At 33.3% G+C, this 26,397-nt stretch overlaps 1 protein-coding gene across 50 annotated transcripts in view; it reads left to right on the forward strand.

Moving 5' to 3' along the window:
- Positions 1-26,397, forward strand: part of kcnma1a (potassium large conductance calcium-activated channel, subfamily M, alpha member 1a) — a 368,370-nt gene that overhangs the window by 207,525 nt on the left and 134,448 nt on the right. For all 50 annotated transcript variants that reach the window (XR_012388642.1, XR_012388643.1, XR_012388644.1 and 47 more), the window contains exons 4-5: positions 3,592-3,685; positions 3,886-3,997. Coding sequence is in view for 37 of the 50 variants with exons in the window: in XM_009307243.5 (XP_009305518.1) it covers positions 3,592-3,685; positions 3,886-3,997 (206 nt within the window). In the remaining 13 variants the exon portion in view is untranslated. The remainder of the gene's footprint in view (positions 1-3,591; positions 3,686-3,885; positions 3,998-26,397) is intronic.

Genomic DNA, 26,397 nt, shown 5'->3' on the forward strand with positions numbered 1-26,397 from the left:
TTTGATCATGACCTTAATTCTGTTATCATGTAAAATTCATCTTTACTCTAAGTTCAATAACCATTTACATCAGGGATCTCAAACTCAAAATGGCGGGGGGCCATATCAGTGACTGACAATTCATATGAGCCGAGTTTTAACATCCTAGAGCACAAAAAAAGTGGAAACCTGATGTAATTGATGCACTTTGTCATTACTATGAAAATAATACAATTTAATAACAGGGATAATTATAATAATTCTTATGTCCCAATCAATTGTTGCTTAACCAAATGTTTAACAGATAGCGTAAAACAGCAGAATGGAGTTTGAGTAGCTTTAGTGACTATACTGGCACTTGTTCTTCTCAATATTATTCTTTTTTGTAAAACTACAACAAAGAGGAAAAAAATTGGTATAAATTCACATTTACTTTAACATGTTCAATTTTACCAGCAGTAAAATTTTACTAATGCACTTTTTTTATAGAAATCTTAGTATGCATATTAGGAAAATCTATAAATGAGATAATTTGATTCGAATATTAGCAAAATTATTATATTTACATCACCATCATATCTTGTAGGCCATGAAGAGGTGTTTGTACAACAAAATAAAGGCAGTATAAAACTGATTATAATCAAATGACCCTTGAACATTCACAAAATTAGAGCTTTAGTAAAAATAGTGCACTCACGGACATATATTTTAACATTTAAATCAGCCCCAAAAATAATCTGCATGTGTGTTACACTTGACCGCACAGAGAAATCGAAAGTGACCTGAATACATAGTACAGTACCTTAAATGCCCAGTAGGTGGGAAGCAAATCCACAAGTGTATATGCGTCTGCACAACAATGATAGTGATTCAAAAATATATGTTTTGTTGGCCTGAATCTTGTTTTTTTTTTTTTTTTGACATCAATTGCAGCCTGGAGGATGAAGGAGGTGGGGTCGCAAATGGCCCATTGGCTGGCAGTTTGAGACCCCTGCTTTACATGATATATTTTCTGTATTATTTGTAATTTCAGTAATAATAATAAATGTATACTACCTGATAAAAGTCTTGTTGTTGATTCCAGTTGTTAAAGCAACAGATAACAACTTGACTTCTAGTTAATCATTTGGAAAAGTGGCAGATGGTAGATTTTTCAGATGAATCCTCTGTTTAACTGCATCTCAGTCATCACAAATAGTACAGAACCTCAAGTATGGTGAAGAAAAAAATCATGGTTTGGGGTTACATTCAGTATGGGGAGGTGCAAGAGATCTGCAGAGTGAATGGCAACATTAACAGCCTGATGTATCAAGACATTTGTGCTGCCCATTACATTACAAACCACATTAGAGGGCAAATTCTTCAGCAAGATAGCACTCCTTCTCATACTTCCTCCACATCAAAATTCCTAAAAGCGAAGAAAGTTAAAGTGCTCCTACATTGACCAGCCCAGTTCCCAAACACGAACATTATTGAGTATATGTGGGATAAGATGGAGGAGGAAGCACTGACGATTAATCCATAGAATCTTATTGCACTCACCCAAGCTCATTGGAGTCATACACATATATGAAATATTTTTCCTCTGCACCATGACTTTCTTGTTCCTAAAACATGGCTAGGGGACAAGACTTTTGTCAGTAAGTTTACTAATACTTGTCTCTGTCCTTGCGTTCTGGTCAACTCGGTTACATTGCTTATAAAAAGGCATGACCATCTTTAATGCACTGATAGAAAAATAGCATGTGAATTGCTCCAAGTGATTTCACTTTTGCTGGTGGGAAACTCTGGAAGGCACTGCGTTATTCTTCTCATTAATTTGTATAAAATGTAAAATGGATTACGGGCAATAGATTATGGTCTCCCGCTGACAGCCAAGTCATGAGCTAAGTAATTTCTCTTTATTTTGGACAAAAAGCTAGATAATTGTTGTGCAAAGAAATAATAGCGTTACAAATTGTCAAGGAGACAAGCCTGGGCTGTGCTACTGCAGAATTCCTTCAGAGAAATTAGTCAGAAAGCAGAAATTTATGGATTTGTGCCTTATTTTATCATTACTGACTCATAACAATTTATGGTACCTATAACTGTCAGTACGTTTGTATGCTTTTTATACAGTTTCTATTCTACTTTGCAGGTTACATATAAATTAAAATACCAAGTCAAAGCATAAATAGCAGAAGTGAACATTGATTTTCCGTAACAGCAATTGTTAATCAAAGCAAAAGATACTGGCATCAAATATAAAAGCAGACAATTACGCACTATAACTATATAATCACTGACTAAATTGATGAAGAATATCCACAAGATAGATGTAAACATTGCCAAATTGTAGTTCTGACTGGGACATAATGGTTTTAAATAACTCATTGAAAAATGACAGCGAGTGCAGTATATAGATTGCAAGTGCTCCGAATTTACAGTTTGTGAATATTTCTGTTTTGTTCTGTCAATACGGTATGTGACCCACACATTTGTAGCATGAAACTGATTCTAAAAAGATGTCAGTTTATGCCAGTTTAGTTGCCATTAAGGCTCTTGTTTTTTGCCCACAATGTTTGAAAAAGGTTGATCATATTTCAATTCTGTTGTTGTTAAATTTCAGTGAATGTAATCTCCTATATACAAGGAATCTGTGGGGTCTTAAAAGTCTTAAATAAAAAAAACAAAAAACAATTGTAAAATCTTAAATTCTCTGAATTATTGTATTGTAGGTCTTAAATCATTTTAAACAGGCCTTATTTTTCCTATGTCCATGTAAAGCTACCCAATCAGACCAACACCCATCTAATCACTAACATTCTCTCTTAATAAAAGTTTCAACAATAGTTAATTTATTAAGACTATTTACCAATATGGTTTGATTATCTTCCTTAATAACATTTGTTTTTAATGTTTGTATATCCTTAAAAATGAAAGAATCCTTAGTTTTATTCATAATGGTTTTAAAGGGGTCTTAAAAAGTCTAAAATTTGACATGATGAACCCTATAGAAACCCTGTATAAAAGCATAAATAATAACATTTAAAAACACACATTTCTGTTTTAGACATGCTATGTGGTATCTGGTTTGTAGTTTAAAGCAAAAAATAGTGGAAAATGAAATTTCTGTTACTTTCAACTCTTTTACTGGTTTTAAAAATGTTATCAATAAATTAAACAACAATTAGTGGCAGAATAAAACATTCCCTTTTAAATGTAAATATTTTTACGCTATTTGACATTGTAAGATTGTTGCAGGTTTGTTCCTTTGCTATGATGTTTACAGTGAAAATAGCTTTCGTTAAAGTTAAACATTTGAAAGAATTATGCTATAGTACAGTATGAATAATACACTTTTACATTTTATAATGGGATACATATTCAAGAAAACCATGAGGAACATTGACACAAATCAGCAAAACAACAAGTTTGATAATACTAGCATAGAATATGCATATTTATACTGTATACAAAGAGAATATCTCCACAATATGTGTAAATTGTATCTCTCTATTTTAAATAAATATATATTTCTACGCATAAAAAAATATTATTTCTATGCTAAATAAATTCTGAAATAACTTTTCAATTAAAATAACATTCTATTGTTTTTTTCTTTCCCCACAGTCCTATAGAATCCTGTCAGAATTTCTACAAAGACTTCACGTTACAAATTGACATGGCATTCAACGTGTTCTTCTTACTCTACTTTGGTCTGCGCGTAAGTACACATTTCACTTAATTATAACAGAAATCTGTCCACTGAGACATTTTACCCTGAAAACCTTTAGAAAATGGTTCTCTAGATATGTTCATTCTAGCGATTCTCTGATGCTGCATTGTTCATTCTACTAAAATATGGTCACTTTGGAATAATCTAATATTGATCCGTTTTCCTTTTTTCTTTTCATCATGTTCCAGTTCATAGCAGCCAATGATAAGCTGTGGTTCTGGCTGGAGGTCAACTCAGTGGTGGACTTCTTCACCGTGCCTCCCGTGTTTGTGTCAGTGTACCTGAACAGGAGTTGGCTTGGTAAGTCTCCGAACACTCCCGTTTCCTCTTGACCCTCCTGTCAGTCCCTTCACACCATGGGTGGCAGCTCACACTACAGGTAGATCAGATAAAGATGACAATAAGACAAGGGCAAATGCTTAAGCGGGGGATTTTATGATGATTAAGCCAAGCTGCCATGGTTTGTTGTCACTCTCTGTTGCTTGAAACCCGAGAATAGCTACAAAATGTCACTGCTTAGAAATGAGACAATCTGCAAAGATGAAAGTAGGGCTGAGGTGAAGAAGAGATGAGAAGGATGACTGGAGCATGAGATGATGTCTTAGGTGAATTCAGATCTACAGTAAGTAGTCTAAAGACTTGCATTTATTTCGTAATCAAACAATCATAAAAATGTAGTTTTAATTACCTCATATGTCAATATAAATGCCAAAGAATTGCTGAGGTTGTGCAGATATGTCCATAATTATATCTATGATCAGATTTGGTAAATGCCGTTGTCATTGTTGTTGTTTTTTATATTAAGAAACAGTGCAGCACAGATTTATATATCTCAGTGTCAGTCTCAGTGATATTAGGCAGTAAGTGATGTCTGCAGGTGTCACTAAAAACAAAAGATTGTGAATTCTACAAAAGCCACATTAAAACTACTTAACTGTCACACCACATTTGGAATTCACACTTGAAAATTGCAGTTGCATTATGTATGCATATTATAATTAAAGTGTCGATGTGTGGACATACAGAGCATCGAAATGTCGTATCTCGCAGGACAACAATGCTACATAAATTAATCATAAATACAAACACAACACTGGACATAAGAGCTATTTATAAAAAAATATGCACGACTAAAATGTACTATAAAGATGCATAACTATAAACATAAAACAGTGCTTTTACATGAGACTGGATAAGGTTTAATATTGTGCAAGAGTTATTTAAGGTTAAAGCAAGCGGTGCAACCTGATTGTGGTACATTTATAGTAATTCACCTGTGTGAAGCACAATTTGAAATCCACAATGTTTCCAAGAGACAAAGAGTGATTAAGAAAGTGTCTATAGTGCAAATATGCAGCCTGGTGCAAGAGTCAGGAGGAATCTTTTTTTATATTATTATTATTAATAATAACAATATTATTATTGCCAAAAAATGCAATGGTTTGTTAAAAGATTTCTGGCATCTACTGAAAAAAATAACTAAATAAAAAAATAATTAAAATAATAACACATGTTCACAATTTAATTTTAATAAAGCCACTATAAGGTTTAAGGGATTAGTTCTTTAGGTAAACATCTTTTCAGAAGTTTTTCTATTTCTATTTGGGCTGCACGATTCTGGCTAAACGATTTGCTTAAAATCATGATCACGGTGATGACATCAGAAAATAATTATTCATAATTCTAAAGTTGAATTATTTTGTTTGAGACAAATGCTTGGCATTTATCTTTGAGAACATTATTAGATAATTTTTTCACTGGTAAAATGACCCAGTAAGCATTTATTTTCATGCACAACACTTTGTGTTCGCTATAAAAGAAAAAAAAAAAAAAAGATGTATCAAATGCTTGTCGTAATCATATCTTTAAAATGCGATATGATCATTTAAATGATGTTTGGGCTTTTGGTTTAATTTTTTACTGCCGAGTGCGGCTCATGTCATGGCTGACGTCACTTTGAGCTCACTTTGCAACAAACTGAACTTTATTTCCAACTTTATTACCTGTTATTTACAGCCTATGCAGGTTCTGCTCACTAGAGTAGACATCATTGGTGGGTAATAAACAAACAGTGAATACGTCATTACGTGAAGACAGAAATTACATTTTTGGGTGAATTATACTTTATAAATACAATATGTGACTCTTTTAACACCGTTTGTAGGTTTTTATGTTGCTGAGCAACGTATATAAAACAATGGGAAAATTTGTGTGACTGCCTTTATGCTTTACTCTTGACTGAAAATATAATTGGCTAAATTGTAGATAAGCTGAATTAAGATAGTGTGTAGGGTCGAATCGAGATGCGATCTTTTTTCAATTAATGGTGTAGTCCTAAGTTATATTTAGTAATTCTAAAAGCTTTAGTACACACTGTAAAAGTATCTTTAAATTGCCAATTTTCCCTGCTTATTTTCGCTTTTAAATTGCATTTTGGGATCTTGAACTCTCTTTCAACAACTCTTAACCTTGAAAAGTTTGAAAAAGTGACTTTTATGTATGTTTTTATTAGTTTGAAGTGACATATTGCCTATGTTATATATTATGCTGCAAAAACCTGATAATAAGCTGCCAGTACATTTTTTGTTTCTTACAAACTTGGATCTCTATATATTATCATGCTCAGCATACAGGAAAAAAAAAAACATTTTAAATATGAATATTTTTAGCTATTTCTTAGCAAATATGGGTAATACATTTTGGTGCATTTAAACCAAACAGATTTTTAAACAGATATATTTATTAAAATAATATTTTAGTCACAAAACATTTTTAGAAATGTTAAGAAAATACATTTAAATTATTCCTTAATATTGCAATAAAATTACAAACTACAACATTCCAACAGAATTGTACACATTTTTTGTTTCTCTTGATTTTTGCTATGTAAAAAAAATGTATTCAATATTTTTCCCTAACATATAAATTTGAGCAACTTTTGAACCATTCAAGTTTTTGAACCATTATTATTTTGTTAGATTAGCTCCACATTTGGCATCAGTGCTGACTAAGCTAGTGTATAAGCACAAATATAATATTGTAAAGCATCCTATAGAAAATATTAATTTAAATGAGTTTGTGGGGATTTGTTTACTCATATATGCTGAGCACTGTATTTCTTAAACCATATCTTGTCTCAAACTACTAAAATGTCAATAAAAGTCACTTTGTTAAACTGCAGAGTTGAATTTTCAACATCAAAAGTCGACAAAGTAAAGATCGACATGCCATAATGCAATTCACAGCTGTAAATAAACAGAAACCACAAATTACTGTTAATGAACAGATTTGTTTTTACAGTCTATTAAAACAAAAACACTGTTAAAATTTAGTTGTTTTTTTTTTTTGGATGCACAGAGCTAATCCAATATTTTAAGGGACCCTAAGCTAAATTCTGAGCCTTGTCAGTGTGTAAAAACCCCCAAATGACTGCAAACATTCAATCATAGGATAACACAATAATAATAATAAATAATTGGAATAAATAAAATAGCAAATTGTTAATAAAATTAATTAAACGTTTTTATTCATTTTTGTTAATTTAAATAAAAATGGCGTCATTAGTTTTTGTTAAATCACAGTGACCCTGTCTATTGCGATCGGTCGACTGGGTTCAGCACGAGACAGAATAAAATGCCCACCATGACTACAGTAACTACAGAGCCTACTGCAGGAATGCAATAAAGCAATGCAGTTAAACACCAGCATATACTCTACTCTTAAACCTAACCCCAAGTAATAACAATGACACACATTCAGTATTAATCCACACAGTGGCAAAAGCTGAAATATTTTAAAAATTGACCGTGCCACATCTGTAAGGAACAGCTGATGGTGGCCATAGCATGGTCAAACAGCAGAGGATTCCCAGTTCTGAAATGCATTTTAATCAGTAAAAGAAGCATGCGTCACTTTTTTAACTTAGTTTTGGATACGATATGTAAACAGCCCATACAGATTTAACCTGAGAAATACAGTACAAGCAATGATCTATAAGAGATAAGTGATTACAAGCCACGCAGGACGATTACAACTTATAACACACAATTAAACACATATTTTTCAAACTACACAAAACGCGGCAACAATTTTAATGACACTTGTACCGTATCGACATCAATGCGATCAAACAAAAGATCCGAACCCAACTTGATTCGTTTATTCGACTCCCGAGTCGACTATTTCACTAAAGAATCAATAGTTCTAAACAAGGTGCATTTTTAGATTTAAACCTCATCTGGATGTTTTTATTCACTTAGAGAGCTGTTTTCATTTTCAAAAACCCATAATAGGGGCTCTTTAATGATAAAACTAGCATTAACTATGGTTAATAAATGCTGTACCAGCGTTATTCATTCTTTTCTCTTACTATTAATTAATGGAACCTTATTTTAAAGTGTTAGTCAAATCTTATTATATGTTGTAACTGTATGAAGTCTTAAGGATACTGTAGTTCTGAAGGACAATGAATTAATCACTTGTGTTTTTATGCTAAAGTAAAAAAAAAAATGTCTCGCACAGCACTTGTCATTATATCATCTGTGATATTATTTTTTGTGGTTTTTATTCATTGTGGTTTGGAGGCCTTACTCTACCGGCAAACGGTGTGTATTGTTACAGAATGTGTAACAGAAGGGTCACTTTTGGTAAAAGGAAAAGTGTTTGTTTCTATGTTATGCTGATTTTGGAGAAGCCAGTGAGGCGAGTAAGCAAAGTCTGATGATAATGATTTTCCATCACAATACATTTGTGTCAGATCGGGGTGAGCGACAGGTGAGACACAACTATAGTGTAAAGTGACTGGTGTGTGTCTGGTTTTGTATGTGTGTTAAAAACAAGGTTAGGAAGCAGCCTCACTTGCTTGTATACATACACAGACAATGTAAACACAACTGTGCATAACAGTTCCACCACCTGCATCATTAGTACTTTCCAAAACAACTACCGCTCTTTTTTTTAAACACTTCAAAATCCCTAAGTTAATAATTAAACACATCAGTAGCCAGCTTTAGAGAACTGTCATCCTCTGCCACGGTGCCCTTTTTAAATAATGCATTAGAAAAGCAGAAGTTCATCACAAAAATCTGTCATTTTAATAGTGTTCCTCACAGCCAAAGCAGCAAATGAAAATCAAATAAAAGCTGCCTTCAGCATCCACCTAATAACAGCTGTTTGGCTGTGCAGCATATGTAAACAACCACTCGTTTGCTTGCGCTGTCCAAATGTTTAGGAAGTTTGAACTTGTTGAAAAGCTCCAAAACATTAGGGGGATAATTATTTGGAGCAAAACCAATTTTATAATCAGGAGTGTGTTGCCTAACCTCACAGATGTCATTTCACAGATGTCTACAATTTCAGGCATCATCGTCTAGTGTTTACACAACAGCACTGACTCACCTGATGCTCGGAAGAGCAACAGCAATAAATCATTACAGGATTCTAGTCTGAAGACTTTAGTTTGAATTTTCTTTTAGCCTGGAAATTTAGCTTTGCCATCATAGAAATAAATTACATTTTACAATAGGCCTGCACGATACTGGAACAATCTGACATAGCGATATTTAGTTTTTCTGAAATATATATTCAAAGTCTCTTTAGGCAAGTTATTTTACTTGGCGACCATCTTTGAAATGCCTCGGGTTGTATGCCCAGGCATTTTTTTTTAATAGGGAAACATCAAATCCTTCAGAACTGCTTGCCAAGCTTACAATTAAATTCCATTTTACGAATAACCAATACAATTAAACAAAAACTGTCTCTTTAGTTTCATTTCTAAATGTTCGTATTACACAAAATCTGCAGAAATGCATGTCTGGTCTGAGCCTCTCCCCTGGAGAATTGTCTGATTGGGTCCTGTACTAAAAGGCGGGGCTTTATTTGCCATATTGACTGTTACACTTTTACCTATTCAAAAGTATACTATATTCTATAGTCTTTAATATAGTGCAATATACTTTGTTCTACTTGGAAATCATTTTTGGTCACACTTTATTTTAAGGTTTTCGCTCTTAGCAAACCATTTGACTTTTCATTAAATTTCTAATTTGCTCCTTATTAATAGTTATTAAGGTAGTTTAGGTATTGGGTAGGATTAGGGATCTAGAATAAAATCATACAGAACATGTGCTTTCTAAGGACTAATAAGCAGCCAATATCTAAAATAACATACATGCTAATAAGCAACTAGTTAATAGAGAGAATTTGTCTAAAGTGCAACCGTATTTATTGAATTTTGATTGACTGCGTAAATTCTGTAGGTAAGTGAATCATTCATAAATTGTAAAAAATAAACTACAAGCATAGATAAATGCAACAAAGCAAAGATAAAAGTGAATTAAACCGTACACACTTTGTTTTTGTACATGTAAATTTAAATCTTTCACTGCAAAGTCAACTCAACATTGTATATCTTTGCGATGTGAGTAATATGAATGCACACATTGTGATATCGATGCTGAAACGATATATATTATGTAGCCCTACTTTAAATGTAGGAAATGTTCATTCAAAACTGTAATATTTTACAATTTTCAGAATTACTTTGTTTTGATAAAACAACTGCACAATTTACAGTCAAGCCCCAAATTATTCATACCTCTGTGGTATATATTTTGGGCTTGAAATATACAGTGCCCAACATAATTGAGTACACCCCATTTTGAAAATAAGTATTTGTATCCATTTCTCTGTGAATATAGGCAATGTATTTTGGTGCATTTAAACAAAGCAAATTTATTAAACAGATGTGTTTTTTAAAATAATATTTTAGTCACCAAACATATTTAAAAATTGAAAGATAATACAATTCAAATTTCACAATTCAAAATATTGAAAAAAAATTATAACCTACTAAATTTCAACAGTTTTTTTCTTTCTTTCTTTTTTTTTTCCTCTTTTTTAAAATTTGCATTTGATACTTTTCTATAACAGATTTTGGTGTACTAGTTTTTGGACCGTTATTGTAAGTTATTTTGTTAGATAAGCTCCAGATTTCCGTTCAGTACTGACTAATCTAATGTATATGCACAAATATAGTACTGTATAGCTTCCTATTAAAAATACGATTTTAAAAGATTTGTGAGCCGTGTACTTGAGCACTGTATGTGCTTAAGTACACCTCCAGAAAAGTACAAGCCAGAAATCATTCATACCAATAATTTTGGGCTCCCTGGTGTAAGAATAATATGAAAAATAACACAAAACTGTTGGTTTAAATATGTAAAAAAAAAAAAAAAAAAAACAGATGTGTTTGTTCATTCTTAACCCAAATTTATGTCATTTTTAGAGTGTAGTGTATAAAAGCTATTTATTTTAAAAACACTGTCTTTTTGTTTGTAAAAGAAATAGCTTTTATTGGTATTGCATAATATATTGATCACCAATTTTGGAGAAAGTTACTTTTGATAGTAATGCATTACAATATTGAGTCATTCCCTCCAAAAATTTGCTAGTTGCATTACTTGGTTGTTTTTTATGGAAAGTAATGAATTATGTTACTTTTGAGTTGATGTTTGAATTGCTTTTTATGACCAGGCTGAGGCTTCAGGTTAATACAGGAACTTTAATATTAACAATGCACTGTATAACTGACACCTAATTTACTTTTAAAAAACACATCAAATAATTATATTTTAGGGTCATTTTATCTTCTGAGAACTTCCTGACCCCAGAGCTTTGCAGTCCATAATTACAGATTATTGAAAGTTTAAAACAATTGGTTTGCTACTTTTGTGCTTTTTGTCTTATTAGTTAAGTAAAATCACTGTCCACTGAGACATTGCCCTTTTCCTTCCAAATAATGAGAATAGTTCCATCGCAGAAATGTACAGCTCTTGCCTGCCATCTTGGTTTCTGTCTGTTCCCGCAGGGAGCACATTCTCTCATTGAGTGTGTGACTACGTTCATGGCGAAAAACAGTTCCAGAAAGCTGGGTAGACAAAAACAGAAGCCAAAAAATAAAATAAACAAGTAAAAACAAAGTGAGAATGTGGTAAAATCTGAAAACGTAGTAAAACTCATGCTGGGGCTTTTCTTTTTTTTCGATTGCATTTAAAAACTGTCAGTTGGGTTTTGGTTAGTGGGTGGGCAGGTCAATCGGTGCTTTTGTAAACACTATTGGTTGGGTTTAGGGATTTTTTTGTCATTTAGTCAATCCACAGTGGCCTCTGGTGGATTTACGCAAGAACATCAGGCGCGAATGGCACTCGCAAGACAAATTTGGCATCTGTAAAAGCATACACAGCGGCCTCTGGTGGATTCGTGAAAACAAAAACTGCAAAGAAACGTAGCTCTAGGGACGTATTTGGCGCTCTCTATAAATGTATATAAGGGTACATTTTCAGAAACAAAAATACAAACCAAGTCAAATGAATTTATTTTATGCCAAATATGAGCTATATTCCAAATTAACAGCAAGTTAATGTGTCAGAATTTAATTTTAGAAAGCTTTTGATGTAATTAAAATAAAGAAAGTAACTATGTGAATTAAGAAAAGTACACTTTCTGTTGAACTTTAGCTGTAGTGAGCAAGGCACACTTACCATTAACATGTATTCTTTAACAATATGACACTATTATCAATTTTATACTGACTTTGAAATATTGAAATAGTGTGAAGTATTGATATGACTTGGTATGCATTTCACATAATAACTGTGCACTCCGAGTACATTTGGGGATGTGGTATGAGCCTGTCATGCAGAATAAAAGCGTCTCAAAGACCAAAGAGTGCTCTCGCAGCACACAGAGACATATTCTCAGACATGATGAAAGACTGTGAAACAACCGGCGTATGAAATTTAGAGCAACATCAGCCACGTGTCCTACATCATCAGTTCAGCAAACTCTGAATGAAAGAAACAACAGCGATCATATTGTTATATAATAATGATGATATACAGCACAACAGAGGTATAGTAATCTCAGAAAAAAAGAGCTTTTAGAGAACAGTGTAATAAATGTTGAATTGTCAGGCCCTTGGGACTAAGGATAACCATGCGTCTCTACATTTCCACCAGCACAAAAAAAAGTATAAGCTGCTCCCCGTTTCAGAAGCTGCATCTTTCAAAGGCCACATTTGAAGCCGATTGCATCACCACAGAGTAATGAAGGCTTTTCCAATTCGAAAGCCTCTTCAAATGGGGACTAGAAATGTGTCCATTGTTTCCAGAGCAATGAAGTATCATAGACCATAAGATCATTCTTGGCCTAGACTATTAAAGGATTGACTGCACTCTGATGATGGCTGGATTTCTTTAATAAAAATGGAAGAATTCTCTTTTAAAATTAATGTAAATATTGTTTTTGTGTACTGGTATGATTCACTGCTAAAACACAAATACTTTAAAGATTTGACGTATCCAATGAAGTCATGAATTTATAGATACTTTGTTTATTAAATTGTTTATTTTTAATATTCAGATCAATTTGACCAAGTTGAACATGTTTTGAAATACATAATACATATATACATACATACATGCATACACACACACATATATGTGTGTGTGTGTATGCTTGAATGTATGTATGTATGTATGTATGTATGCATATATATATATATTATTTATTAAAAAAATTAAATGACAGATGTTTTTGAGCAACAGTTACTTATGAATTTGCGACAAGGATACCCATCATAGTGGTAAAGCATTGCTTTGCTACAGCAATCAACATATAAAACTGATAGAATCCTAAAAAGCGAACAACCATTCAATTTTTTAAATATACAGTGATCTGAAAATGTTTTAAATGTTTAAAAATGAAACTAAAGATTCTTAGTTTTTGATGCTGTGCCAACTATAACAAGCGCATTTTTTATAGTATAATTTCAATAATTTTATCTCTGAGTTGGTGGGTTTTCACATTGTCCAAGAAAAAAATATTGAAAGTACAAAAAATTATTTATTTTTGTTGTGAAAATTATTGTTTTTTTGTTTTTGTTTTTAATGTTGTAAATGTTCATTAATAAATAGTTTACAATTGATCTGGAAAAATACAATTTTACCACGAAGTGTTTTGTTCAGATGCATTTTAACTGAGAGCAAATACTTTTAGGGTGATTTATGCCTTTGCACAACAGGTGCTAGAAAATACTTACATTTGCAGAAAAGTTTAGTGCATATCTTATACAGCAATTTCAATGGGTCTAAATGGCAAATCTTATTTAAAGCATGCAGGCTTTAAATTAAGGTTATATAATATTAATATTTCAATAAACAGTATGACTGTGCATTAGCAAAATGTGATATTGATTTTATGCAACAATTCATAAAACAAAGTGGGGTTTTTTTAGGCTGTGGATTGTCTGTTTCCCTAAACAAAGCCACAGCAGACCATTTCTTAGCAACATAAAGTAGCCTTTTGTTGGAGAATGAATCTGTTTTTTGAGTGAGTCATTTGGGAAAATGATTGCTGTGTTTATTTAGGCATTTTAGACCCTATTATACACCAGGTACAATCATTTTCACCTCCTAAACCACATTGTTTAGATAGCAAATGCATTTGCGTGTCCATAGACGTGCTAATCTGAAAGGGAGGTATTTTTAAGACACTTTGTTGATGCTTTGCTATTTTGAGGCAACTTAAATAAACCGCTCTACTGACTAACTAAAAGCTGATTTAAGTCAGTGCCATTGTAAATTAAAAAGCATGTTACGTGGATAGTCTTCTCACTTTAACCTCCCACACAAGTAATTCGTTTTCTCACTAGTTAAGCATTCAATTTTTCTGCTTACAAAACAGCAAATGCTTCATTGTGTAACCACAATTCCCTCGTAAAGCAAATAGGGGGTGATTGGTTAAATACATGTCAGCCCAAAACACACCCATAACTCATTAATAGAATAACCCTTTTTCCCCCCCATTTTTTAAATAATAAAAGTTTATTAAGACAAGTCCTTAGTGCGCATGCAGTGTACTTTAGACCAGTGGTTCCCAACCTTTTTTCTTTATATATATATATATATATATATATATATATATATATATATATATATATATATATATATATATATATATATATATATATATATATATATATATATATATATATATATATATATATATACTGTATGTGTGTGTATATATATATATATATATATATATATATATATATATATATATATATATATATATATATGTATATATATACTGTATGTGTGTGTACTGTGCTTTAAGCATCTTCACTGTAAGAAAAACACTTTAGCTACAGCAGTCCTTCAGTCAAGACTAGTAAGGAATTTTCTCGTTGTTTGATTAATGATAAAAACAGGCGGCAGTAGGAATATTTCTCGCTGTCTCTTTAATGGTTTCTCTTTCACGCCTTTTGATTTCACGGACCCCAGGTTGGGAACCACTGCTTTAGACCATGTGCCCTTTGTATGCATTATTTAAATGACTCATTCTTTAATACTAGTATTTACTACCATCTACTGGTGGTTTGTTAAATTTTTAAAAAATATTACTTTCCCTTGTATTAAAAATTGCATTTATTTATACAATTGTCATAAATTATAACAATACAGGATGTTGATTATAGTTTTAAGAAACAGTTCAGTAATATGTATATTTTCCCCCTAATTTCTGTTCAATGGAGAGATTTTTTTAATAAATTTTTAAACATAATAGCTTTAATAACTAATTTCTAATAACTAATTTAGTTTATCTTTGCCATGATGACAGTACGTAACATTTTACAAATTATTTTTCAAGACATTATTATTCAGCTTAATGTGCAATTTAAAGATTTAGATTAAGAAGTGAATTAAGTTAATAAGGCAAGTTAGGGTAATTAGGCACGTCAGTGTATAATGATGGTTTGTTCTGGAGACCATTAAAAAGAAATACTCCTTAAGGGTGCTAATAATATTGACCTTAATATATATATATATATATATATATATATATATATATATATATATATATATATATATATATATATATATATATATATATATATTTTATTAAAGCTGTTTTACTCTAACTAAAATAAAACAAATAACACTTTCTCCAGAAGAAAAATATTGTATTATATACTGTACAAATTTCCTTGCTTACATAATATGGGAAATGTTGAAAAAGAAAAAAATTCCCAAGAGGGCTAATAATTTTGACTTAACTTTACTATATGTCATTGAACTGTGCGTGTTTTTAAAGGCTACAAAGTCTTGATCATATCAAACCCCCCTTTAAAACATTTGGAAAATTGAAACATAATACTATTTACTGTTTGATTAAATGTTGGTGTTCTGTATATGCGTTGTGTGATGGGTTTAAATGCAGCTAAATTAACTAAACTGCCGGACCCCCTGTCCCCACACTGTTAAGCAAACTATGATTGATCTTAATTAAATCTGCTTCTATAGAGACCGTTAAAGACCTTGGCACATAAGTGAACCTTGGCTATCTCATTCCTTGGACTTTGATTAAAGCAACAGAGAATGTGTTATGCCAAGACCCTGTTCTGGGAAATAGAAATTAATCTTCAGAATGTAGTGTAGGAGAGTATTGTCAAACACAAGGGTTGCATATGAGGCTGTTTATACTGCACTAGCTGCCTTCATCCCTGCAATTAATTAATAACAGGTACTTGACTTGGAGATGGAGATGTTTTTTAAGTTTGAGTAGAGGTAGAGTAGGCAGCAATTACAGTGTCTTTTCAGAGGTACACTTGTGTAAATTATGAAGGGTATGTACATGAGTAGAGCAGTTTTATTGTTATTTTTGGGCTGTTAAAATTATGTGCCTCATTTATTTGCTTTTTTCTGATCATGGTCTGTCTGAAAATTACCTACCTAAAAAAATAATAAAAGTTATAAAGGCTATTGCAAGGTTTAAGTGTTGTAAGTAAACTATTGTGAGTTTTTCTAGATAATGTTCTTTAAGATTTTCAACTTGTTCAACCTATTGATGTTTCCATTGTCACATTTCTTTATTATCAAATTTAAAAACAGTTTTGCTTCTTTAAAGGGCTCCTGTTTTGCCCATTTTACAAGATTTTACAAGCCTTTGGTGTCTCCAGATTGTGTTTGTAAAGTTTCTGCTCAAAATACACATCATATTATTTATTGTAGCCTCCAGAATTTGCCCATTTCTGTGTCTGAGTACAGTGTAGCTGTTCTTATAGCCTGTGGCTTTAAATGCAAATGAGCTGCTTCTCCCCACCAACCAATCTCACAATGCGCAAAACGCCAGGCGCAAAAGCATCATTTAAAAAAATGCCTCTGCTATTTTTATTTATTTTTTTTTTTTGACGTGCCGCATTAAAACCTTCTCCACCAATCAGGTTGGCACTTTTGTTCACATGCACGGAGCTGCTGAAGTTAAAGTAAACATCACTTGGAGGCGCTCAAGTGCAAAACTGTCAATGCGAGCGCACATTAAAGAAAATGCCCAGAGGCGAAATTAACGTGGATTTGCTTATTGCTCTGTGAACAATAATCATTTCTTCATCGCTAGAGCAGGAGCTGCTGCTTGAATCATCTATGCTTGTTTGAGTCACCAGTAACTTTATCAACAAGAGTGGGAACTTCCTCTCTTCCTCTTCTTCTGTGTTACAAGCGGGTGTCGAAAGCTTAAAGTTGTCTAGCGTCATCTACTGTCAAGGAGTGATTTTGCATAATCTTATGCTTGACGGCAGTGAAAATCGCTTGGGTTTGAATGCGAAAAAACATCTCGTAAAACGCTGACAATAAACGCAAACGAAAAGTGTCTCGGTGTGTAGTAGCCTTTAAGCTGTAAAGTAGTGTCTTGAAATACATCCAGTAAAATGTTATTTACTGTCATCATGGCTAAGATAATATAAATGAGTTATTAGAAATGAGTTATTAAAACTATTATATTTAGACGTGTATTGAAAAAAATATTTTCTCCGTTAAACAGAAATTGGGGGAAAAATAAATTGGGGGGGGATAATTCAGATGAGTCTGATGATGAGTCTCGCACAAATGCCATTAGCGGTACACACACAGACTCGTTAATATTTATTGAGACCATGTGGCCGTGGTGATTATATCAGTTAAGAATTACAATAAAATTTTACAGTCTTTATTACAAACATGCTCTATTTTAAAAACATTTTAAACTTATAGAAGTCACAGAGATTTGTAAAAAAACATTTTTTTCAAGTTTATTTGCAAAATAATTTTTGATTTGAATATATGTTATTATAGAAACATGGCGTCTGTCAGTCGGTGGACAGGGAAAACCACACTCTTACGTCACGTTGCAGTGGACCTCATAATCACTGGGATTTAGGTCCTATTCTAACGTCAGAAAACTTAAAAAAAAGAGACTTGTTGGGTTTATAACACTCCAATATGACTGTAGACACTATACATACAGACAGTTCTGTCCAAACAGCTTACATTCATTCATTTATTTTCTTTTCCGCTTAGTCCCTTTATTAATCCAGAGACGCCACAGCGGAATGAACCGCCAACATGTTTTACGCAGCGGATGCCCTTCCAGCTGCCATCACTGGGATACAGACAATTTAGCGTTCCCAATTCACCTATACTACATGTCTTTTGACTTGTGGGGGGAACCGGAGCACCCGGAGGAAACCCAAGCGAACACGGGGAGAACATGCAAACTCCACAAAGAAATGCCAACTGACCCAGCTGAGGCTCGAACCAGCGACCTCCTTGCTGTGAGGCAAATGTGCTACCCACTGCGCCACGGTTTTGCCCCAAACAGCTTTTCAAAAGTGGATTTTCATCATAGGTGCCTTTTGACATTTTTTAAAAGTTTTTTTTTTTAATTTATGAAAATTTTAAAAGAACATTTTTTTTTTCAGTTCAAAGAAAACCTTTGTAGCAGTGCAAAAATATGTTGTTGCATGTATCTTTGCTGAGTAGTATTGCAGAATTAAAAAAAAAAAATCTCTACATTTTTACCTATTTAAAGTATTGAGCGTTACACTGCCATTGTTAATACGGTCATTGTCCTGCTGTCACCTGTAATTTGATGGTGGCTGCAATTTCCTATTTATAGATGGACTGTATGCACTGTAGAAAAAGTCATGACAACACATATTTTTTGTTATGTTATTTTTACTCATTTCAATAAGTTTTTTAGTTATACATGCTTAAACTTAATATGTTTTGTCAGTTTGACTGACAAGTTGAGATTACATAAGCAGTTTAGTTAATTCAACAAAAAAATTGGCAGCAGTAAGTTTTTTATTTTATTATTATTATTTTTTTTAACAGTGTGTCACGTAACATTTTAGGAGTGGTGCGGATAATGAAAAGATTGTACAATAAATTCACAGATAAGTACAATACAATAGTTCATTTGACAATGTCATTGAATTGCCACCTGCCTTTAAACAAACCTCTAAGTTGAAGTTACGGAGTACCATTTTTATAACAGGGACCTAAATACATAAAAAAACTCGGAAATTACTGTTGCTAATATCAATTGCTAATTGCTAATGCAATTGTTGAGTATTCTACTCATTGCACAATTTTCAATATGTCTGTTGTTCTGATCTGCTCTACATACACATAATAATTAATGCATACATACACATAAAAAACCCTGTACACCTTTTTGAAAAGTTTAAAAGGATATTTTAAACAATTTTTAAAGACTAAAAAATAAAAATTTATTAGACCTAAAAGGTTTTTAGGTTGCAGATATCCTTGTTTTCATGCTATACTCTCCAAATTTTGCTGTTCCTGATTAAGTTGTTTTATTAAAAATAAACATACAATCATAAGTGAAATGTTTGTGGTATTTTGACCACTGATCTACAATATGTCCCTGAATTGCATCTCAAAGATCTGCGCACACTGTCTTAAAATATCAATGTTTGTAGTCCATCTTCGAGTGTAGATAATACTATAAGTTCCACTGCCATCTAGTGGTGTCATTCAGTATTGTGCTACAGAACATGGATGACTTGAATTTACAAAACTAGAAGCTTGTCAGTGAAGCATATGAGTTGCATGACCCGAGGAAGGGAAATCAGTGAAGGAAACTAATTTACGCTTTAAGCCTCTTTCATGTATAGAGCCCTTTCTCACGTGGCAAGACTCGCACAGATGCATTCTGGGAGAAGGCAGTGACACGTAATCCCGGCAGCCCTTTATCCCCTTTTACACATGTTCAGTATTCCCTGATTGAGAAAAAGCACCAGTGGTCTGTGAGCGTAACACGTGATGGTCTGTCGCTCTGTAAGGCTGCAGATGTGAATGAAAGAGTCTGAATGAGCATCTGTCTATGCTACACATGTCCATTAAGCCTGCTTCAGTGAACAGCGCTGGCCTACTCTCCTGAATCCTGCTCCTACAGCCGTCTGTGCCACAGTCCAGAAACATGCTAGCAGGTTCACTAAAGGTTCATGGGTAAAGACTGTAAATGTATAAATCCGCAGATCTATACATACTGGGTATGTGGCTGAATGTGGTGGTAAAAATCCAACTGGGCTGCCCTCTGTTTGTGGCTTGATTTGGCCATTAATATAACAGAAGGGGACAATATAGAATGACATAAAATGCCATTCAGTTTACAATAAGGTAACACTGTAGTATAATGGTCCATTAAATAATGTATTTATTAACATTAAGTATGAATGAATAATGGGCGAGGCAGTGGCGCAGTAGGTAGTGCTGTCGCTTCACAGCAAGAAGGTTGCTGGGTCGCTGGTTCGAGCCTCAGTTCGGTTGGCGTTTCTGTGTGAAGTTTGCATGTTCTCCCTGCGTTCGCGTGGGTTTTCTCCGGGTGCTCCGGTTTCCCTCACAGTCCAAAGACATGTGGTACAGGTTGATTGGGTAGGCTAAAATATCCGTAGTGTATAAGTGTGTGTGTGGATGTTTCCCAGGGATGGGTTGCGGCTGGAAGGGCATCCACTGCGTAAAAACTTGCTGGATAAGTTGGCGGTTCATTCCGCTGTGGCGACCCAGGATTAATAAAGGGACTAAGCCGACAAGAAAATAAATGAATGAATGAATGAATAGTCTTGTAAAGCATTTATTAATCAAAGTTCAACCTTTACTAATGCATGATTAAAATCCAAAGTTGTGCCTGTTAACATTCGATAACGCACTGTGAATTATTATGAACTAACATGAACTAATGATATTTATTCATTTATGTTCTTAGAGCGGTTTGGCACATTAGTGAAAAAGTGACTATAGATAGTGAAGTGCACAGTTTTTCAAAAAACTGCACACATTTAATTTTATTTATTTATTTTGCAACTTTATGGAAGAAAAGTATTCAAATGAATCCTGGAACATAATAGAAAGTGCACATTTATTTGAATAATGATGTTTAGACTATTGCACTTAATGGCAGTTTGTTTTGTTTTTGTTTTTTGAAGTACTAAAGCAGATTCCTCATTTCAAATCTAAATGAAAACTCTTTTGCAATTTTGATTTGATGCTACATGTAATGGGACACATCGTCTTTGACCAACCAACAGTACAATTTATAGAAGGATATTTAAAGAAATAATTTAATGTGATTTACATATTTTTGAGTTAGTCATATTACTGGTATATGTGCCAATATTGATTATTTAACTCCCCCCAAAAACTGTCTTACTGCATTAGAGGTGATAATTCAATGACAGAATTTAAATTTTAGCTGAACCATCACTTTATAGATCTGAAAAGCAGAAAGCTCTCCAGATTTTGGAGTAGGTTTTGATGTATCTGTTGCAGATGCAAGAGAATGCAGGAGAGCAACGCTACATGAAATTATCAGGAACACAACTTTGAAGTACAGTGAATACAGATGAGCTCAACAGCAGGATTGCAGCACTTCATTTAGAAAGCAATTATTGGCATGAAATATATTATCTTTTATAGTCCAACTCAACAATCCTACTGCACGGCGTTATAGCAGTCTGTTCAAAACACACACACACACACACACACACACACACACACACACACACACACACACACACACACACACACACACACACACACACACACACACACACACACACAAACACACACAACATGATAGAACTGCAAGTACAATCGCTGTTATTAATTCATTTTTTTTTTCATTTTAGCAGATCTAAATCTCTAGAAGGTTTTGCTGTATACAAAAGCTTGTCACCTCACTTAGACAGGGGGTCAGAGTGAAGATTCGAGCGTGGGCGTTTAATACTGAAAAGATCAGAACAAATACGTCAGAGATTGAAGCTGCAATCAAATTTTGATCCACTGACAGGTGTTGCTGTCTAGGCTTGAATGGTCCTTAGTGTTGTTCAACAGACACATTCCGGTGCTAGCATCTCCCGTTTTTGGATTGTTTTGATCCAGAGCTTGTGTTTCTGGAGCTTTAAAGGAGAAAGAATCATGATCTCCAGCAAGCTGCTAGTGTTTCGGGGCCCACGGGGTGCTTTGGTCACTGAAACTGTTCAAGAGAGCCGTCGACGCAAGAAGTCATGCGGTGACCTGTTTCAGAATGGTTACCGTGTGAAGACTGGAGATGGCAAAGATGGTGATAGCCAGAACTCTCTTTTTTATTTCCTTCATGTCCTGTCTAACTGGGGTAAGACCGTTTTATAGAGACACTTATTTTGATTATGAATTGGTTTGCAGTAACTGCAACGTTAGCATAAAGCAAGAATAACAGTACAGATATTAAAAAGGGAAAAAGTATATGTTTCGATTCTGAATTGATTTTTAATAACTGCATTTTTTTTCTCGATATTTCTGTATTTTGTCATTTGAGGGTGTTATTGTTACCGATTATGGATATGGTGAGACAAGAAGTATTTTTTTTTATAATTTATATAACTTTTAAATAACGAATACCTATAAAATGCAAGTCTAAAAAAATTACATTTCTGAACATAAAATGTCAAAATATTAATCAAATAAGGATCCACCCTCAGACATTTGTCATTTACTGTAATGATCTGCACTTTACCATATTTAAACATATAAAAATGGTAGAAAACAAAAATAAAATAATATGATAGGTATTGGCTTTGTATCATTGATTTACTTAATTAATGGAATAACCAGGGGATTTTTGTTGATGAAGCAGCACTCTTCTTTGTGGAGACCTCATCTATATGTCATAATTAGGGTGGGAATTCTGGCATCTGATATTTAGAGTTAAGAATCTGACACTTGTTCAACTTTTTTTCTTCTCAGTTGTCTTTAAATACATTCAAAAAAGTACTTTTGCTGCTTGCAAAAGTTAAGTTTTGCTGCTTTCTTAAGTTGTTAAGTGCTGGTAGTTTAAGTTGTTTTAGTTATCATTCTACCTATTGTTTTTTTGAGACAACTGAATTGTTTTATGTTCAATCACTTACATTTTTTTCAATTATTAAAGGTGCTTTATGTAAGTTTTGACTGCTCTAAAGCATAAAAATATCATAATATGTTTGTAGATTTTTCAGAAGCATGCCAAGTGAACATGCTTGTTTATCTGAAAAGCAGTGCTGAAGTCAGATATTCTGCTTTGAAAATGTATTTTCTGTGCCGGAAGGCTGGCTTTGTTTTGGTAATTTTTACCTGCCTAATGCCAGTTCAGCCAGTAAAATTTCAGCACCCAGGGTTGCCTTGATGAAAAACCATGTATTTTATTTATTCAGAAAGGCTCTGAAAGCATGTGCCTGTGACCAAAATGCGACCTTAAGTGAACAGTAGCAGATTCCTTAGGTGAGAAACATTAGGTGAGCAGGCTACATTGCAACCGCGTGTCCTAACAAGATACTTTATGACTAGATACATAGTGATAAGCAATTTGGGCAGTTTGCCAAATATCACCAGACGACAACATGACACCTGAATACAGCCATTCAGAAGCACAGAATATGCACTCACAACATGGTAAGGTTTATAATCTATTTAATATATATTAACCCTCTTTAAATAACGTTAAATGTACATGCTGAACCACTTATATGTGTTTAGTTCTAAAGTTTCAAGTGGTTTATTTTATTTTCAAGATCTGAGGTGAACTATTTGCTGCTGCTTTCAGTAATTGGCAATAAATGTCATGTAAAATGGCAGTCAAACTCACATTGTTAACATTTAACACTGAATAAAGCACATGAGGTTTACTTGAGGTGATCATTGTCATAGTTTTCTGTTGTTCACCTGTGAGAAATAGAAGCCTATTCTAATATATCAATTTGAGATGTTTGTCAGGACAAAAACTCCTTTTAATATGGAAAATATTCTTTCTACCGCGTGCGGTTACTTTTATTTAGAACATGGTTTAAATCACTCGCTCCTGTCCTTAATCTGGCAACCTGGGCATGCATTTGTTTTGATCCAGACGTGCAATACCTAGTTCAACCACTGGGTGTCAAACTTACATACTAAACCAGGGGCACCAACATGGTGCCCGCGGGCACCAGGTAGCCCGCGAGGATCACGTGTTTCCCGCAGGCCTGTTCTAAAAATAGCTCATTATAGCGCTACTTACCAGTAAGCTTCATCTAATATAGAAGTAATCATTTAAAAATGTAAATATTTGCAAAGATATATAAAAATAAAGTGTTGCACATTGATACATTAAATACAGGGTATTTCCTACCCTGTTAAATCATTGTTGATAACTTTTGTAAGAATCATTAACATGATCAGTGGCTTCACATGGATGAATATCATTAATTATTACCAAAAACATAAAGTATAATTAAAAGTAAATTGAGCAAATTTGTTATTTGAGAAGTGTTTATCAAACTGGTAGCCCTCCACATTAATCGGTACCCAAGAAGTAGCACTCAGTTTCATAAAGGTTGGTGACCCCTGTACTAAACCTTTAAGTTAATTGATTTATGTTGGGACAACATAAGGGAATTGTGTGGAAATCAGCATTTTTAACAGTGTATACACAAGCCTAAGTTCGATTTATAGTATTCATCTGCATATATATATATATATACATTTTGGACTTGTAGAACTGATAAGTGGAGTCATAAGCAATGTGACAATCAAAGGAAGCTTTACAGGGAGCATCAGAACAACAAAAGAAAATGCTTATTATATATTTTTTGTAATTAAATTAATAATACAAATTGCAATACTACGATTAATGGTAAAATAGGTCATCTGTTCTTTTTTGACAAAATGTCAGTGCAATGAGTGCATATCAAATATATTTATGTAAAAATGAAATCTATCTGTCTGTTTGTCTTTCTTTCTGTTAGACTTCAAATTTGGTACAACAATTTCATCTAACAAAATAGTGTTTTGTGTGTCAGTACTGTAAGTGTAATGCTAGGATGTAAGACTCAAAGCAGAGCAGAAAGAATGTTTATGTAAGAAGTGTGTTGAAGCAGGTGATACTGTTCTCTAATCTGCTTCCTGATGCGCTCATTTCTACACCCACATCACACACAAACCACCCACCCACCCAGGTGCAAGTGTTCTGTAGCCGTTCTCCTCTGTCATACATACTGAAGATATATGCATATAATACATAAGCAGTATATTACATCAAAAACGATTATTTCACATGATTTATTAAATTTGAAATCAAGGACAGGTGGGGGATTAAACATATATATTATTACTTTTTCTAAATTCTCATTACTGTAATGGAAACAAAATCCTGTTACTGTATTGTGAGGGGGAAAAGTATTTATTCATCATCATAATGGGTGGTATTGCTTTTAAAATAAGGCAAGAACATGTTTTATATGATGTCTGAATGGTCATTATGGATTTTGAAATCATAATCTTGCATTTTCAAGTTAGTTTGAAATTAAAAATGACCATTCTGATTCTAGTAATGTAATATGTAGACATTATGCAAGAAATATTTAAATGTCTTCCTGGACAAGCCAGAGTTTAAAGCGGAGCGCACATTTCATGAAACATAGCTCCCAAAACAAGCTTGCCAGCTTGCATGCTATTTCAGGCCGAAAATTCAAAGTAGCATGTAAACAATATACGGAGCATGTCACAGGTTGTCATTGTCCAAAATGAACCATATGATGTGACTATTAAACCAACATTGCAATATAATTCCAATATTGATTCAGGATTTCAAAAAGTTTTGATTCAGCATTTGTTTTTACCCCTGTCACTCTCTCATGTGCACATGAACGTGGCATGTGAGGACGTGCAAATGACGGCTGTGCAGATGTACAAATCTACATTTGTTGACAGACATTTTGGGCTTCTTAGCAAAACCATGAATTATGATATTTTAATTGGATAAAACAATTTTTAGTCTTATGCCTTACGCAAAATATAAAAATACTTATAAATACATTTAGATAATTAACCTAAATCATTAATATTGGAATGTAAGGAGACTTTCAACCAGCACAATAAAAATGTTTCTGAAGACAATCACCCACTGCACATTGCACTTGTGAAAGCAATGATAACAGAAAACATACATGCCACACGTCTAGCAACACCCTATTCCCTAATACAGTATTTCTCAAACTTTTTTCACCAAGCACTACCTCAAAAATAAATTGTCTCTCCAGGTACCTCCATAATGACCAATATTGAAATACAGTACTGTAGTAGGCCTAGTTAAGCAGCTTCAGCACTGCACAGTTCAAAAACAAGGCAGAATAATTACTATTATTATGAATATTCATTATTATCAGCCACTTTAAACATTATAAATAATTTGAACATTAACACTGCACTATGCTTACAGGTAAAATTTAAATAAAAGGTCAACATTCAAACTAAAATGTGCTTAACTAAAAGTAAAAAGAAAACTGTTATTTAAATGTAAAGTATTATCAT

The sequence above is a fragment of the Danio rerio genome, chromosome 13 (assembly GCF_049306965.1).
Source record: "Danio rerio strain Tuebingen ecotype United States chromosome 13, GRCz12tu, whole genome shotgun sequence".
Classification (NCBI taxonomy): domain Eukaryota; kingdom Metazoa; phylum Chordata; class Actinopteri; order Cypriniformes; family Danionidae; genus Danio; species Danio rerio.